This window comes from Parambassis ranga, chromosome 15, assembly GCF_900634625.1.
Source record: "Parambassis ranga chromosome 15, fParRan2.1, whole genome shotgun sequence".
NCBI classification, from domain to species: Eukaryota; Metazoa; Chordata; class Actinopteri; family Ambassidae; genus Parambassis; species Parambassis ranga.
Genome location: NC_041035.1, coordinates 8,483,602 through 8,501,304, shown reverse-complemented (window position 1 = coordinate 8,501,304; position 17,703 = coordinate 8,483,602). Strand labels below are relative to the sequence as shown.

At 40.0% G+C, this 17,703-nt stretch overlaps 1 protein-coding gene across 2 annotated transcripts; it reads left to right on the top strand.

Moving 5' to 3' along the window:
- Positions 1 to 420: 420 nt before the first annotated feature.
- Positions 421 to 6,116, top strand: LOC114447180 (monocarboxylate transporter 12-like). Of its 2 annotated transcripts, XM_028423300.1 has the most exons (9): positions 421 to 551; positions 1,944 to 2,136; positions 3,461 to 3,564; positions 3,639 to 3,782; positions 3,938 to 4,033; positions 4,219 to 4,375; positions 4,501 to 5,223; positions 5,294 to 5,553; positions 5,644 to 6,116. In XM_028423300.1, exons 2-9 carry the CDS (start codon positions 2,000 to 2,002, stop codon positions 5,823 to 5,825), a joined length of 1,803 nt encoding a protein of 600 aa, XP_028279101.1. In that variant the 5' UTR covers positions 421 to 551; positions 1,944 to 1,999; the 3' UTR covers positions 5,826 to 6,116. The 2 variants fall into 2 exon arrangements, with proteins under 2 accessions (XP_028279101.1, XP_028279102.1); XM_028423301.1 differs by lacking the exon at positions 3,938 to 4,033 and having other exon boundaries at positions 4,151 to 4,375.
- Positions 6,117 to 17,703: the final 11,587 nt, after the last annotated feature.

Genomic DNA, 17,703 nt, shown 5'->3' with positions numbered 1-17,703 from the left:
CTTTAATGGCTTCTGTAGCTGATGGAACATAAAGCTACAGACTACACAGCATGTGTAAAGATTACAATCTTTAAATCATTTATCTACTGTAGTAAACATATTGACTACAGTAGATAAAAGATTTAAATATTCTAATCTTTATTTTACACATTCTCTCGTACCAGGCTGTGCAGGGTCTGTTATAAGATTGTTATAAAATATAGCAGTATAAATCATCATAAAGTCAAACACCATAAAACGAGCCAAAGGAAAACTACAAGTTCATTCCGTCCATAAAGCCTGTTGTGAGACACACACTTGACATGTCTGTGGGAATATTTACACCTCATCATCCTCCTCCTCTTCCTTCTCCTCCTCCTCCCCCATTTCCTCCTCCCCTCCTCACTCTTATATAGCTCCAGGCTGCAGACTTCAGTTGCAGAGCACTATCAAAGTGTTTGCAGGAGATCCAGGAAGACTTTAAAAAATAATAATAATAATTGTGTGTAATGTTATGACACTTGTCCTATGAAGTATAGTGACAGAGGAGCAGAAAATAACACATGACTGATGTAAGTAAACCCTTGTTTTCCTGTCTTTACTACAGTTTTATTATTACTTATATTAGACCCTTTTCTTTTAGATTAGGATGCTTGTCCTGTTTATAATGCCTGTTGTTCTCTTTGTGTATTTACATATTTATTTTTCAGGCAAAATGTTTAATTAAAGTGTTTTCAACTACATGTAAACCTCTCCACCAGAACAGCAAAGTAAAGAGTAAACATTTTTAAAATTCAGCTGCAGGCAGATGACATCAGCTGTGTGTGTATATATATGTATACAATATATTTTGGAGACATGTTTACACATGCCATAATTTTTTAGTTAACATACAGTGCCAAATTAAGTTTACATAAAATGAAGTGAAACTATGTTCTGTGGCTGTGTTTTAAGCTGAGTCTATGTAAACTCAGCAGCTCTCTGTTGGTGATGTACACATGCTGTTAGTCAACACACACACACACTAAAACTTTACCGGGTTTGTAGATAACCTCTCCAAACTACAGATGACAAAGAACAAACGAGGCTGCAGAAACCTTTGAACTGATAGATGACAGTTTTAACGAGACAGCACTTCATATTTACTCTTTTGTGTTTTCAATAAAACTGTCAGTGGTTTTATGAACTGTTTCTGAAAGCGTCCTGTCATTGAACTAACCTTACACCAACACAGCTCTATACCACAAACCAGGAATGTAAAATCATCTCAGCTGGTGTGAAGGAAAAGCTTTTCAGATGGAAACAGACATAGAAATGGAAATGCAGTGCTTCTTCTGGTTTACAAAGAGGGTGGAGTCTTACATAATCAAATGCAAACAACCAAGGTCTAGCAGGTAGCGCTGAATTATTTAACCACAAACTGTAAACCACATCAGCCCTGGGGAAAACGTGACCAGGTCCCTGTCCTCAGGTCTGGTGTTTGAACCTTCTGGGAGCCATATAACGCACCAAAGATCACATGGATGCTGTTAGGATTAAAAACAAGGCAAGAAATATAAAAAAATGAAACAATGAAGAAAGGAAGCACATCACAAATCATACTGTTTGGTACTACACATTATCAATGAACCCTGCTCTCTGTTTTTATGTTGTGCATGAAATAGTCAGCCCTCTGCCACCTGTGTCATGGAAATTTACTGGTTTGACAGTTGTACAGTAAATCTTGATAGGCAGATTAAGAAACATTTTATGATGTCATTGTGGAGCAATCATCTCCTCTTTCTTTGTGGCATTTGTTTAAACTGTCCCACGGCATGCAACCATGACTTGGCTGTTTCAAGTTGGCTGCTCTTGGAACAGAAATGGAAATAAGAAGCAGACGGCTGTTTGATCAAAGAGAGCATTCTGCTTTTAAACTTTCAGTAAAAGTGTTGATTTCTTGGTTGTGATTTGTGTTTTATCAGTGGCTGATGAAGACAAAGTGGAGGAAGTGGCACAAAAAAGGAAAGAAGATTCTTAAATGGCTGAAGTGATGGCGGTTACCAAGAAGGACAGGCTCCGCGGAGGTCAGTCTCTGACACCACCGGAAGGTGGCTGGGGTTGGATGATCGTCATTGGTTGCTTCCTTGCAACTATCTGCATCCGAGCAGTGACCAGGTAAGAGTGTGTGTCTGTGTTTGTGAGTGAGGTGATGACTGTAAGGGACACACATTTGATTTTGAAGAGCAGTGAGATTATTATTAAATTCCTCTGTTCCATATAGAACATGACTCCACATGTTTACAAACTGATTTTTACCTCCTGGATTTAACAGTATGCAGCATACAGTCCTGCTGCCATATAGCTGTTCCTAGTGAGGCTTTAGGTGCTTAGTGTTGGTTGTTAACAATTTTTCTTGTTCCATTCCAAAGTTTTAAGCCACAGGCCTGTGTGAGCACACACTTTTTTCCACTGAGGCTTTGAAAACCTGCTGAGATGTTTCCATGTTTCCAAATGAGCACATGCAGGTAGCACATTGCCCCCACAGCCCAGCTGACACCTTGCATTGGAATTAAAATACATGTGTTTTCATGTACTGCAGGAACATGATCTGCACCTGCACAGTTGTCTATCTCACTCTCCAAGTTATCTGCTGCTGCATGATGTTCTTTTTGGATGCTTTCCAAACAGGATGCTCATATAATCCTATTTGCCCTCATAAATCCCTGTCATAACACTTGACATGATGTTTGATGTTCAAATCTAAAACCTCAGAACAGCTTCTTGTTTCACTTTGTCGCAGACACTTAGTCTAAATAAAAATTAGCATGAAGACAGAGAAATAGACTCCATTCATTGCTAGGCTTATTTATAGGATTATATATATATATATATATATATATATATATATATATATATATATATATAGGGAGTGCTATTTTTGTTCTGTAATCTGGTCATAGTCCCACTCTGGTCCAGCCTTGAGACCAAGGGGTGCTCTCTGCTGTTATACAATGGATAATGAGAATCATAAAAAACAGGTCAGAGTACTGAGCAGTCTGATTGCTGGATATGGATGACAGCCATAAACTAATAAACCATTTACTCAGCTCTAGGATGTCTGCTCTGACATCAAACTGGCACCCAAATACCTAACGAATCTGAAGATTAAAACTTCCCGACAGTGTAAAGTCATTAGAATGTGATACGGTGACCTGCAGACTCACTGGTTATCTTTTATCCACTGTTATAAACACTTTCTCTATTCTTTAATGAGTTCCTGAGTGGGGTCAATCAGTTTCTAACTTGATCTAGTGATACTGTGTTATGTATTGTGAATTTCCCCTGTCCCCTGTGGGGGGACTAATAAAGGATTATCTTATCTTATCCTATCTTATTGCATCACTTAAAGTGACATTGTGTTTAGAGGCTGCTGTTCATGACATTGTAAGTTATCTTCCACTATATCCCCCCCCCCCTCCCCTCTGCTCTCTGTACCCAGATGTGTTTCCATGTTCTTTCTGGAGTTCCAGATGCACTTTGAGAAAGATTACTCCACCACCGCCTGGATCCACAGTCTGATCGACTCTACCACAATGCTATGTGGTAAGACCAGCATCTACAGTACAGAATGGTGTACTTGTGTAAACACAAGCGACCCAAACAACCTCTGTTTCCAGCTCCTCTGGGCAGTTTCCTTGGGAACCAGCTATCCTGCAGAGCCACGGTGATGCTGGGAGGTCTGCTGTCTTGCACTGGTCTGATCCTCAGCTCATTCGCCTCCAGTCTGGAGTATCTGTACATTTCTATGGGCATCCTCACAGGTACATATATGTCCATTTTATCATGAATATATATTTCATAGACCTGAACATGCATCCTGATAAAAACATTGTCTCGTTTGTATATTTGAACCACCCAAGATTTGGCTCAGTTGGCATATTGCCAAACTCCAAACCACTTTATTCATCCTCTGCAGGTCTTGGCTTTGCTCTCAGCTACACACCAGCCATAGCGATGGTTGGGAGGTACTTCAATGAGAGGAAAGCTCTGGCCTATGGCATCGCCCTGTCTGGTAGTGACCTCATTACTTACCTGCTATTTTCTTCTCTTGTCATTTATTCCATCCTCTCCTCTCTTTATTTTTTCTATTTTTACTACTTTTCCTTGTTGCTACTGTCCTACTCTTCAGTTCTTTTCCCCATCTTTCTCCTTCTGTCTTATTTTATCCCATCAAAGCCAATTTCACCTCATCTTCAGGCAGTGGCATTGGGACCTTTCTCCTGGCTCCTGCAGTTCAGCTGATTATAGAGCATTACTCCTGGAGAGGAGCTCTGCTCATCCTTGGAGGATTTGTTTCCAATTTGTTGGTTTGCGGTGCTTTGATGAGGCCGCTGGTAACGAGAGCAGAAGGAAGGTAAGTCTTCAGCTTCTCTTCGTTTAACAGTGTCATCCGAATGTTAGAAAATTGTGGGTATCACTTTGATCTAATAATTATCTAGTAATTAATCTAATAATTATTTTCTCGTGCTTTATTTAAAGGACACTGGAGTACAATGTGACAAATCCAGCACACAAGGTGACTGTACTGGATTCCAAACCTGTTTCTCCTGACTGCAGCCAGGTGGAGCCAAAGCAGCTGGGATTAAACAACATGAAGGAAACTCAAGGCCTTTGCCTAGCCAATGAAACATTTAAAAACTTTGGAAACAACATACTCAGTCAAGGAAACGTCACTCTGCTACCGAACCCAAGGCTGTCTGATCGAGGACTGAAGATTGCTGAGTGCATTTTATTTAGCAACAAGCTAACAGAAACAGTGCTTGGAGAGATCGAATTCTCAGATCAGCTCTCCAACAGCAGCATGACTGAGGAGCTGAAAGTGGTGGAAAGCATGAAGTTTAACAATGAGGAGGCAGACATGTTTGCACAGATTGAAGACTTAAGGTTCTGTGAAGCCACACCAACAGATAAAACTATCAGTCCTTCTCCACAGACCTTCGTCAATAAACACACTACATCAGGAGGTGAATGTTTCTGTCTTAAATCCAGGCAGGAATTTGGCTTCCTTATGAGTTCCAACTTCCTGATTCTGTCTGTGAGCTTCCTGTTTCTGGCGTATGGCTGCAGTGCTCCAGTAGTTTACCTCGTTCCATACGCCCTTAGTGTGGGGGTGGAGCACCGGCACGCTGCATTTCTTATGTCCATATTTGGAGTCAGCGGCATTGTGGGTAATATCAGCTTTGGATGGATCACAGATAGACAGTAAGTAGGGGCTGGAGGTGTGTTTTTGTTTGCATGAAAGCCGGATGCTGATAAATCTACTGTCCTCTAGGTGTCTGAGGAGGTATCGCATACTGAGCTACGCTGTGGCTGTAACCCTAGAGGGCCTCTGCTGTATGTCTGTGCCCTTCCTTCACTCCTTCTCCCTGCTGGTGCCATTCTGTGCACTTTACGGTTACTTTGACGGGGCGTATGTGGCACTAATACCAGTGGTGACTTCTGACACAGTGGGCTCAGACTATCTCACATCTGCTCTGGGTGTAGTCTACTTCCTGCATGCTGTCCCCTACCTAGTCAGCCCACCAATTGGAGGTAAATGTTAAACTGTGAATGTTAAAGTAAGTGAAATACAGTCTTAGAACCATTTGTGTCACTGAGATTTCCCTCCCCTTCTGTTCTCAGGTTGGTTAGTGGACCAGACAGGAAGCTATGCAGCAACCTTCTTCCTTAGCGGGGCTTCCTTCATCTTCAGCTCTGTGATCCTGGCAGTTTATTTATTAGTCAGACACTCTCGGAAGTGTAACTCAGCCGTACGCTTAAACCGCACTGACACTGCTGCTGCAGCTCAACAGGACATCATATGACCAGTCGACCTGGACACTGCTCTTCATGTGGGTGATACTGCTGGACAGTAAACAGAGGGTACCAAACTTTCAGTTTCAAATAAGTTTGGAAAGTTGTGTTTTCATTTTTTTATTTTAACTCAAACATATTCAAAGGCTTTATTGTTATTATTGTCCACACCAATTACAGCAGGGGTCGTGGGCTGCATCTATTTTTCATACAGAATTCTCCAAATTGTCCGAATTTTTTTGTTGGCTGAAAATTCAATGGAAACAACAACAACAACAATAATAAATACATTTTCAGAAATATGGTATTTTCTTGTGTCACTTAAACACGGAATTGGCCCATTATACACCAGTAGTGGAACCAGTCAATATGAAACCCCAAAACTACAGATTCTCACTTTAGTTTTGTGAAAGTATAAAACAAACCTACTTGTCCAGATTATGTTGGAGAAGTAAGTTAGTATGACAGCAAAGTTGTGCCAAACACAAGTATTTCTGGTGTTTAGTCCTATATGTATATATATAACATTAAACTACTGTCTGTTAAACAGCAGAGTGGACAAGTATTTAAAACAAGTGCCTATGTTCCTTTAGAATAATATTTCCATAAGGAACATACACACAAGGATGACAGTCTGTTGCTATGTAGGTTTTTCTTTATCCACAGTGAAGGTATAATCCATGATAAAAATAAATAAATAACAATGGTCTCATTAATTAATAAATAAAAAACTAGTAATAATCTCACTGCTTCAGTGTGCCTGTGAAAGGTTGATAAATGGAACACGTCTCCACAGAGTAATACCCAGACAGCTCAGCAGTGAAACAAGGATGCACATACATGAGAATAATATATTTTTATAGTATTTTTATAGTATTTGCAACAAATTTATGGAAATTATGGAAATCTGGAAAGCAATTAAAACCTTACATCACTAACTGTTATGTAATTGTTCTTCCTTATCCACACATGGTGCCTTTGTGCTTTGTGGTAATTGAGAGCCAACACTCAGGTCAAGGTCGGTCAGCGTGTAATTGTTTGTTTTGCACCTTCATGGATTTGTCTGTGGAAAGCAGTTGAACAGCATGTGGTGTGTTGAATCTGTCTGCGTAATAAATATGAACTTTGATCATGGACAAATTTCGAGTGAAAGCGCATATCCCTTATCTTCTGAACAGAAGGTTCCTAGAACAGGGTCACAGTGCATGCTGGATCTCAGACTTATGGATTTTTCTGTATCAGCTCAGTTACAGTGGAAATCATGGGAAAGTCACTCAAGATCACAAAAGCTCATCAGGCCAAATCAAGTTAAGCATGAATTAAATACTTTTGTGTCATTCACAGAATTTGTGTTAAACAGTGATCTAAGCACTGTGTTCGATGTGATGGCTGACGTGATTTAAAGGATGTGATTTTAACAGCTGGCTGGCTCGATGCTTTACCTCAGTCATCATTATACAGTGCTAAATACAGCAGCATTTTACACTGCTGCGATATCTGTAGCAATCAATTACTAATAACTTTATATATTTTAATGAAAACAAATCTTAATCTTAAAAGTAATTATATTGCTGCATTGGAGGGTTTGTGGGCCAGGTCGCACAGAACACCATGAAAGCAGCTCATCTGTTTAAAGTGGTGCAGAGTTTGAAGGGAACATTTTTGGGTTTCTTTTTGGTCAACAACTGATAAAAATCAGGGAGAGATTATATATTAAACAGTTGGATGGCTGATGGTAACTTTTAGTATCCTTAGAGGTCAAGGTTTGACCTTTGACCTATTTATTTGATACAATTTTGTCACTTCTGTCATGAAGGTTGTATGTTTTTCAGCCACTAGGGGGCATTGGATGCTCATGTGCAACTTCACTCCTTCACTTATTTTGTCATTTAGTTTCATACTTTAAAAAAAATCTTGTAAAGTTTGTTCATAAACAGATGTTCTATAATGAGAAAGCCACTGGACTGCGAGGAAGTGAAAATGCTGCCTAAGAAAACCAAAAGAAGAACACAATAAGTGAAAGTCTACAACCAGAAATTCTTAAATGTTTTTTATAGTCGTCCTACACACTTTGTGTGTGTGTTTTTTATGTACATCCATTGTATGCATACATATACATACAATGTATATGTATGCATATGATGTATATACATATACATCATGGTCTTAATGTCTTTGCTGGAGTAATATTTGATTTTCAAAATGGAAAGAATGAAACAAAAGATGTTTATGACAACTAAACAAAACAGTCTTGTGAGCCATCATATATATACAGGAAAACTATTAACAAAAGCCCAGAAAGGTTTTGTGGCACACTGCAGTATGTGTGTTGTGTGGTGCATGTTATGTAGGTGAACTGGGTATTTGTTGTGTTGCCCCATCAGAAGAGTCTGCCTGTACAAGCGTTTGTATACTGTGTGCATTCACCAAAGAGAACATCCCGTTCTGTGTGTATCCGCCCACACACGGGGAGCCCTGCATTGTTCCGCTATTGCAACCACTGTTGTGTGTTTTCTCTGCATCCTCAGCAGTGACAGTGTCACGTGTGTGTGTGTGTGTGTACCCATCACACATGTGTTAGGATTCATTCTATATATCAGCATCCTTGTGTCTGTACAGTCTTGTTGTGTTGTTGATGGTTTATTGTGTAGTTTAATTTATTTATCAACTCCCAGAAATTAGTCATCTTATAGAAATTACACAGAAAAAACTGCTTTCAGTTCCTCAAAGTACTTTTTGTCAACACTATAGATTTAGGTAAAAGTGAAAGCAGAAAGTTTTTTTTTACTGTCATCAAAGTTTGTGTTGTTTCATTTGTTTTTGTAGGCCTTGATGGTGGCGACATCACAGACGTCTGGTGCATGTGTCAGTGTGTTGTAAGAACGGATCAGTGGCAGCCAGTTTAGAAAAGGAGAGCTACTTAACGCAGTTTGTTGTGGTCTGTCTCTATGAAGGTGAGAAATCTGATAAGGTAGTTGTGTTTCCAGTAAACAGTTTTGGGTGTTTGTCATCCACATCAGAGCCAGAACAACACACATACATTTGGAAAAATCACTAGATGAAGTCAAATAAGACGAGAACCTCCTACTGCACGCTTAGAAGTGTTTGCAGTAAAAAATAAGGTTGTATATGTTAATACATTGCCCAAATTGTCTGAAATTAAAAATAACAGTTTGTTTCAGACACATATTGTAATTTTTGTTCCACACTAGTGAGATGACATTTAGATGAAGGGTCCTGACTCTTGGTGCTCTCAGGCCTCTGTGGACGTCTGTGTATTCACTATTAGGCATCTGTGTTTAAAAGAATATGCGACAACCAAGCACCTGTGCAGGATTCACATGTTTTAATACAAACTAACCTTATTTAAAAAGACTTTTTAAAAAAATCATTTTTGAGCCAAATATGGGTAGGTTCATACGTCACCTGAAAGCCTCTACAGGTGGCCTGTGTGATCAAAATGTGTATATATGTGTGTGTGTGTGTGTGTTTCAGACCGAAGTTTCCACTGCGTAGGTGGATGCGTGGGAGGCAGGCAGAGGGGGGGAGGGTTTCCTCTGAGGTTGGCATCCCCAAACACAGAAAAAAGGACTTCCCCCTGAAATCTCTCTCTCTCGGTCTCTCTCTCTCTCTCTCTCTCACAGACACACACACGAACGTCTGTCAGACGTTCACGCTTGATATAATTTGACTTATTACATACACTTTAAAGGCGGCAGGGTTGTCAATATTTCATGCTCTTGAAGAGGCCTTTTCTCGTGTCATAATATGACATTTTGTTGTGACTGCACACTCTTATTGAATGTGATTAGATTCAGTCTTTCGGTCTCTATACAGTCTCTGTCTGCATATTGCACACTGTTTAACATCCTTGGTTTTCTATGAGGTTAAAGAGGTTATTTACATAGTCATCCACATGGGGGAGGCAAAGCTAAACTGATGCTTAAGCAGAGACTTCAAACACATTCTGAACCAACAATAAAAAAGATGTAATTGGTTTAGTTCTCCATTATTATAACACCTGTTGTTTCAGCCCACAAAGCTACATGACATGTATTTTAACTTTGTGCTTTTTGGCCATCACTGGTAAACTACAGCACTGCTGGTCTCTCTCTCTCTCTCTCTCTCTCTCTCTCACACACACACACACACACACACACACACACACACACGAGACACCTGCGTTGTTGGTTTACACTAGATTCATTCTCTGATAAACTTTTGTCATGCTGCTTCCAGGTGCATATGTGTGCGTGTGTATGCATATGTGTGTGTTTTACCACATCACACACACACACTGTGCTGTGGGAAGTCAAATACAATATACAGAATACAAAATACTCCTGAGGAAACGCAGATGAAAAGGACACATGTAGACACTTCCACGTACACAGAGACAGATACTGTGTAGTCTCTTATTATGTTTTTATCTTATTTCTCTTTATGATCTGAAATCTCACAGCTGCTTTTATGCTGTGTATAAAGTGGAGTTTCTACTGCATATCTGTGCACTGTGCCTGTTTTATATCTTCCTTCATAATTTTGGAAACAGGCTTTGGGTTTTTATTTGAACGTATTCAAATTTATTAAGGTGTTAACCATGCGGTGTAATAAAAAAGTCAACTTAGAGGTACAAAAAATAAGGCAGGCTCCAAAAGTGAATGAACTTTAACTGCAGGAATAAAAGTCTGAGATTTATTCTTTATCAAGTGTACAAAAGTAATGAGCTCATACTGAGGAGAACCTGATTGGTTTGGCAAAGAGCAGCAGCTTGAAGGAAACAGCTGCTGAATGAGACCTTCTAGGACCAGACCCAGAACAGTTAGTACTCTGAGCCAGTGTCAACACAACACCTTATATTTGTCTCAGTGAGAACATAAATGATACAAATCCAAATGCTCTTTAGGGGAAAAAGCTATTAAGTTATTAGGAATATAAGGGTGTTTTGAATTTTAAAAAAGGAGATCCATGTCCCAAAACAGACAAGAAAGTCTTTTAGCTTTATTCTTTTACTGAACTGACCTTCACCCCGCTGCACTGTCAGATGTATGAGTAATTAGATTTGCAGCATATAACATTGTTGCCTTGAAAAGATAAGAAAATACAGCCTGTCCTTATTTCATGCAATGCCTCCATGTTTATGAATCGTTAGTCTGTTTTTATAATTATTTCATTAGTGATAATGGTTTCTTTATGTTCCGAGTAATTTTAAGTCATGTGTTAAGAATCAGCAATGCACTACTGCACACTACTGTGTACTGAAGGTCAACGCTGAGCTGCTGCGCTCTGAAAAGTGTTACACCCTCACAGATGCACAGACTGATAATGAAAGAGTTGTGCTGTTGTGGTTAAGCGAAAGATGACAGAAATGAAAATGAAAACATATATTTGGAGTTCACAGGTTTTTTAAAATACAGTATATCTTCACTTTAATGATGGATCGTTCTAATTTTCTTTTTCTTCATAATCTGCTTCATGTCTTAATGAGCAGCCTCGTCGTGGTTTTGTGAAAGTTGCCATAGACAGCCAACTAGGTCAGCTGTAGTAACACGTGTCAACAGCAGTCTGAAAGAACAGCAAGCAGGCAGTCAGTCAGTTAACAGACGGGCAAACCATCAGCTGAAGGGAACTGTGCAGGCTGTTGACCGACATGGACAGAGACTTCAATGAAAGAGAAGCTGTCTGTATCCAGGAGCAGAGGGAATATGAGGACAGGGTCTGCAGGACGCTCAGGACAACTTCCAGGCTTACAGCTTTACCATCTTGTTGTCATGACAACATGGGCCGTGTCTACAAGTAAACACACACTAACCCTCTATAAGGACTGCCTGCAGCTCTCCATGTAATTACCAGCAAAATTCTGCTAAACTACAAATAGAGTTGCTCAAACTACAAACTGTACTTCTGCATTCTTTGTGCCGCAGACATCATCCTCACAGAAGAAATGTCACATTTGGACAATAATACATCCCTTGACTCATGGTTACATTAATGCTAGCTAAACATATGGACTGCCTGACATCATCTGATCGCAGAACCCATATGGTCGCAAAAGTCCATGTTAGGCGGTTAGGAAGCAGGCAGGTTCAGCACGTTTGTCGTACAGGCACTCTGGCAGACTTTCACTCAGAGTCCGGGGTCCAGCTCGTGGTCTTTGCCTGATGCTGCTACTTGTTTTGAGTCACTCATTGTTAAGTTTTCTTTCCGCCTGTGCCTGTTTCACTTCTAATCGCAGTTGGAGTTAGGTAATAAAAAAATAGAGTGAGGGGTTAGGTAAAGATCATCTTAAAACACTCAAATTCATAACATTAAACATCTTACATAGGGGATACCATTTGCTTCTGTGGTCACCATTTTTGACTACCATCATTTGTAGTCCCCTCCCCCTATGAACACAAGGAGCTGCAGCAGGGAAATGCCAGAAATATCAACCTCATGTGACACTTTCCTGGTGAAGATTAGCTGTGTAAGAAATAGGAATAAATAACCAAAGCCAATGGACTGCAGTGGATGCAGCATATGGTCCGAGCAATAGCATTTTTTTTGGTACTGGTAATGTTACAGCATGGAAACATGCAGTCCACTTTTTATCTTGTCCACTCTGTGCCCATTTGTGTTCATTCTTGCTTTTAATGCTGGTAGTTGTAGAAGCAATGAGCTGAAGAGGAAAGAAGCCCAGTGCATTATGGGTGTAAAGTGAGCACTACGTGTTTGTCCCTAAACTCAGAGTACCTATATGTAGATATTTTACAGACGCATGTCTCTTTTGGCTGATACTGATTAGATATAGTCTGAGGCAGCTTGTTTGAAAAGCTAAGAGAGCTAATCATCAGACTGGTGATGCATCACCCACTGAATGAGCGACTGTTTGGGTTAAAACTACGAGCGGTACAGGCCTATGACTCTCATCCTAAACTGAACTCTTTGTCCTCATAGCAGTCTTCACATTCAATCACAAGACTTTGCTTCCCTTTACACTTGAAAGCAACTTTTGTCAAAAGAAAAGAAGCCAGAACACACTAAGTGACCACTCCTGATACGGGCAAATCCGATTTTTCTTGCATTGTAGACAGGCGGGAGAATCAGCAGGCATGCACTGTGGTGGCTGAGTTCACAACACTTGTGGAGATATAGTGTTGTAATTAGGTTAACGCATCACTCAGTACATCTCAATAAAAACAGTCATGAGAGGCACATAAATCACAACTTCAGGCCAAGCCAGGGCAGCATGAGGACGCATGTTGTTTATGCTGGAAAACACCACATCTCCCTGGATAGTCTCTTCCAAACCAGGTCAAGGACAAGGAGCAAGGAGGAGTGCTCATGATCACATGTGGTGTAAAAGCAGCATTCAAGACAAAGATGTTCTTATTTGTGCATGTTATATGGAAGTTTGACATCCTAATAACTATTAGATTGTTGTTTTTTTAATTTGGTACAAGTGTTTATTAGACATGATGATTCATTTGCAGGAGATGCAAACTCTACACAAACAAAATCTTCTTTCTGAAATTAAGTTATAATGCTTGGAAAAGATGCCTCTTCTGTGCCACCTGTTTTTCTATATAAAGAACACAAAGGAGTGACACAATGCTGCACTTGTTCATAATATCAGAGGTCTGCTGAACACAAACTGGATACAGTACACATGTCTGTTTGCCCACACAAATGTTTAACTGTACACATTATGACAGCGCTGTGCTAGTTTCAGTAATCAAGTCTGCTGTCCCCGTCCAACACAAACATTCACTCTTTGTGAAGTCATTCATTGACATAAATGCTTCACCTTGCCCTCTATAGGGGCCCTAGGTAAGAAGGGACCATTGGGGCACTAGGAGCTATTAAGAAGTGGAGTGTTCGCAGTGGTTTGACTGCTGGCTGGGATGTCCTCATGTACCTGTTAACACACCTGCAAATACGTTTGTATAACTCTCAGTTCATGAGGTGTATTGACCCTTTAAAGTTTTTTAACAGGCACAGGTGGGCTGGTTGGATAATAAAACTACAACATGTATTTAAATGGAGGAAAGTAAGACCAACCACAGTAAATTTCCCCCCTTTATTCATAACCACATGAGCGAATATTATCATTAACAGCCTCTTTGATGCAAAATATAAACATTTATTAAACACAGCAGCCTCAGAAATCTTACAAACAAAAGCCTACCAGCATGACAGGCTGTAACCTTTCCTGGACAATTGGACCATTTCTGTTTCACAAACTTTATTATTTCACAAATTAATTCGTCTGCTATAACCGTAGACATGGAGGTACGGGTATGTATGCCTTGCATAGATGAGATAAAACAGCTGCAGTGCACGCTACACTTGGCGATTGTAGCTTTGATGCTCTGTGAGTGCTCCTGCAACAGAAATCAGTTTTTGGCAGATTCTTTCATGATTGAGAAGCATTAAAATGCAAAGCTTCACTTCTCAGACTCTGAACCCCATCAGTCCGATTTCACTGTCCTCTCTGTCGCCCGCAGCATGCAGCTTTCTGTCCAGTTTGCTGACATGGCCCTAAAAACTCTAGCTTTGGGCCAAAACAGCTGTAGCCGACTGGTGGAGGTAACTGATCATCCGTCATTAGGTCCCCTCTCACGCTTGGGGCCCTAGGCAATTGCCTTGTTTGTCTACCTTGTTCCCAGGCCTTGATGTTACAAACAAAGGTCATGTCCCACTGTTATGAAATTCAAAAGTAGTTGTGCCACCATAAACACACACACAAAGGGTAATGGGGTGATAAATTGGTCGACAGAGGATTTATTTTAGCGTAACGCGTAAATTCATTCACAAAGGATCATCTCAGGCAACTGGTGCATCATTAAATGTGACGCTTGTAAAATCAGGACTGTGTTAGAATACACATCATAACATTATACAATGACCCCACATACACCAATAACTGACTGAGATTTCCCATTAACCACTTCACTTTAAACCCTCTTCATGCACAGTACACAAGTGCAGGAGACACAGAGACTGATGGTGTGCAGCGAAACAAACCTGTGTGTCTTTGCTTTCCTACGCTCAGTTTTGCATTGTGTGATCTGTGTTTTTTTTCTGTGATGTATGTTGCTGTATGTTATCATTTTTTGTTTTTTTCGGGTTTCCTACAGATTGTTAAAGCCAGTCGAGGTGAAGAAAACCACATACTTTTTCACACCTTAAGACCATAACCTTTTCAGTCGCCTTTTCCCCACCCTCCCTCCCACACACACACACACACACACACACACACACCTTTGTGTACAAAAGTTTGTGTACACACAAGTTGTTTTAGAGGCTAAGAGAGAAGAAACAAAGCAAATAAAAGAAAATAAAGAATCAGGAGAGAGTCAGAAACATTGGTTATTGGCTCATTACTGCGATGGGGCAACGTATCACACAAAGATGAGCTGGATCTAGGGCAGCTTCACTCTGTCGGGGAGATTTATGTTTAAATATTAAAACCTTACAGCGAGCGAGAAACAGCAAGATGAAAAACAAAAAGAAAAGTTAAAGGTGCGCAGCTTTGTTGTGGCCGATTCCTTTGTCTTGCAGGCTGCCTTTTCTCACCTGCTGTTTTATGTTCACCACAAGAGTTTTGGTTGTAACAATAACTGTATGAATGATACCAAACACATACACTGAGGCATGTTTTCTCTCCTTACGCCAAAGGGGAACCCTCAGGGACTTCTAGAACTACACTACATTTATTTCTTTACTATATATTATTTAATCACTATTGTTTTTTTATTGTTCTAATACATCAAACATAGCATGACTGCTCTCTCTGTGGTCAACAGGGTTATTGTAAATGCCCTAAAGTTGTAGTTGAACCAACCACGTCCCTCTCCTCCCATAGATTAAATTTGATAGTCTAAATATATGTAAAATTAATTTCTACACATTGTAATTTCACCTTTTGAACTTTGCAGTCATCATTCTGAAGCAGTTTGCTTTGGCCTCCATAAAGTGGACCACACCTTCTTAACAAAATCTGTAAGTAGGTGTGTGTCTGTGCGTGTGTACATGTGTGTGTGGGTACAGTATGTTGTCATTGACAGTGTTGTACATGTTTCTTTTTTTCAGCACACGCTCTTTGTTCTTTGCGTGTTCATGCCAACATGGTTGAATATGTTAGAATATTGTGTGTTTGTGTGAAACCAGTTTTCCACTCGTCTTCTGTCTCTCAGACTTGTAGAGGAAACCTTAGTTCTCATTTTTAGTCAGCCCACTGTTCTGTGTGGAAACTTCACACACTATCACACACAGACAAACACACATGCTGGAAATACTATCAGTATCTGTCAAGCCTGTTAGTAATAAAAGCTATACATGTGTATACTGAAGAGGCGATGATATTGACTTGTTTTTTTGCATGTTGTTTATTTGCAAGCAAAATGAGGCTTGTTCACTTATGTCATTTACATCATACTGTAGCAGGTTCAGTAACCTAAAGCTGAGTCTGTGTAACCTTCCATCAGCTTGATGTACAGGCTATCACATGGCCTGATATAAAGCTGGGGGACGCTGCATTTAGGGAGACTGCAGGTCCTATTTAATTCACATTGCTCTGTAAATGTAAACATTGTTTCCATGCATTAGGACTGTCAGCTGTCTCCCTCTACCCATAATCCTCTGCATTTTAGTTTCACTTCCTGTACGTGATGTAATAAACCAGGCAGCAGGTTCTTTGTTTTAGTGTGACACATGCTGTACATTTAAGATAGAACTATATATATATATATATATATATGTGTGTGGTCTATAGACATCCACATAGTTATTTTACATTGTTAGCAGGCCCAAGAGTTTAAATCGAGGCAACTGCACCTGGATGAACGAGAGTATCCACAAACACATTGTTTGCAGGTAAGATTTTTGTTTTGAACCTTTATGTGTGACTAAAGATGCACCAGACCCTCCACAGGGTCTGGTGCTGTACGCCCCCCTGGGTCTGGTGAGTAGCTGTGTGTAAATTCTTCAGGTTGGACCTGAAATGGTCGAAATCATAAGAAAGGAAATGAGGAAGAAGTTTTTTGCAGATAGATGTGTATTGATCTTATCCTAAAGCAGCCAATAAGACACAAACCTCTGTCACGGTCTGAACTTTGGGTTGATACCAATGCTTTTCTCAAGACAAAATGCCCTTAGACAGATGTTTGGTGTGGCGTATAGTTACGACATGATGTGTGTAACACCACAAGAAATGCTAGAAATTTGTGCCCACAAGTTTTTTATAAGGCTACGCTTGTATGAGGCATCTGTGGCTGCAAAGTATGTTTTAATCAATTAATTTGGTGCTGAGGACAATACAGCGTAACATACAGTTGCACATCAGCTTTTAGATTTTCCTCCAATCATTGACTCAGAAGTGATACCAGTACAAAGGTGTGTGTGTGTGTGTGTGCACCTCTCTGTGTGTGTTTTTCCATTCTTTGATTTGACCTCATGTGGCAGCTAAGACAAACATTGTACAGACAATCTATTAGACCCGTGTCTATTTTTCCATTTCCTCTCAGGTCACACCGAGCCCCTGAGCTAGCTCACTAACCACATGCTTTTCTTTTCCAATAACCAACTCGACTTTATTCTCACATAACATGGCCCAGTGCATCTCTTCAAAACACCTCTGTTGGTGTGACATTATGCATGTACGCCGTTCACCTGAACATTTTTAATAAATGCACTTTTTAATGCCGCTTGTTGTGTTGCTGTTTTTGGTGAACTATCTTTAATGTAAACCATTTCACAAAAGCTGTGAGAAGAGAGAGACAGCAAAGACAGGATCTAGATGCAACAGACGAGTGGACACCAGCTAGAAACAAAACAAAAATGTTCTAGATTTCTTACACATGCTCTTAAAAAAGTAACTGTATTAGATATGTGTTTTAAAGCTTAATT

Coding starts and splice junctions, on each gene's coding strand:
- LOC114447180 (XM_028423300.1), top strand. CDS start 2,000: ATGGCTGAAGTGATGGCGGTTACCAAGAAGGACAGGCTCCGCGGAGGT. Junction 3,783..3,937: donor TTCTATGGGCATCCTCACAG/GTACATATATGT, acceptor CATCCTCTGCAG/GTCTTGGCTTTGCTCTCAGC. Junction 5,224..5,293: donor GGATGGATCACAGATAGACA/GTAAGTAGGGGC, acceptor ACTGTCCTCTAG/GTGTCTGAGGAGGTATCGCA.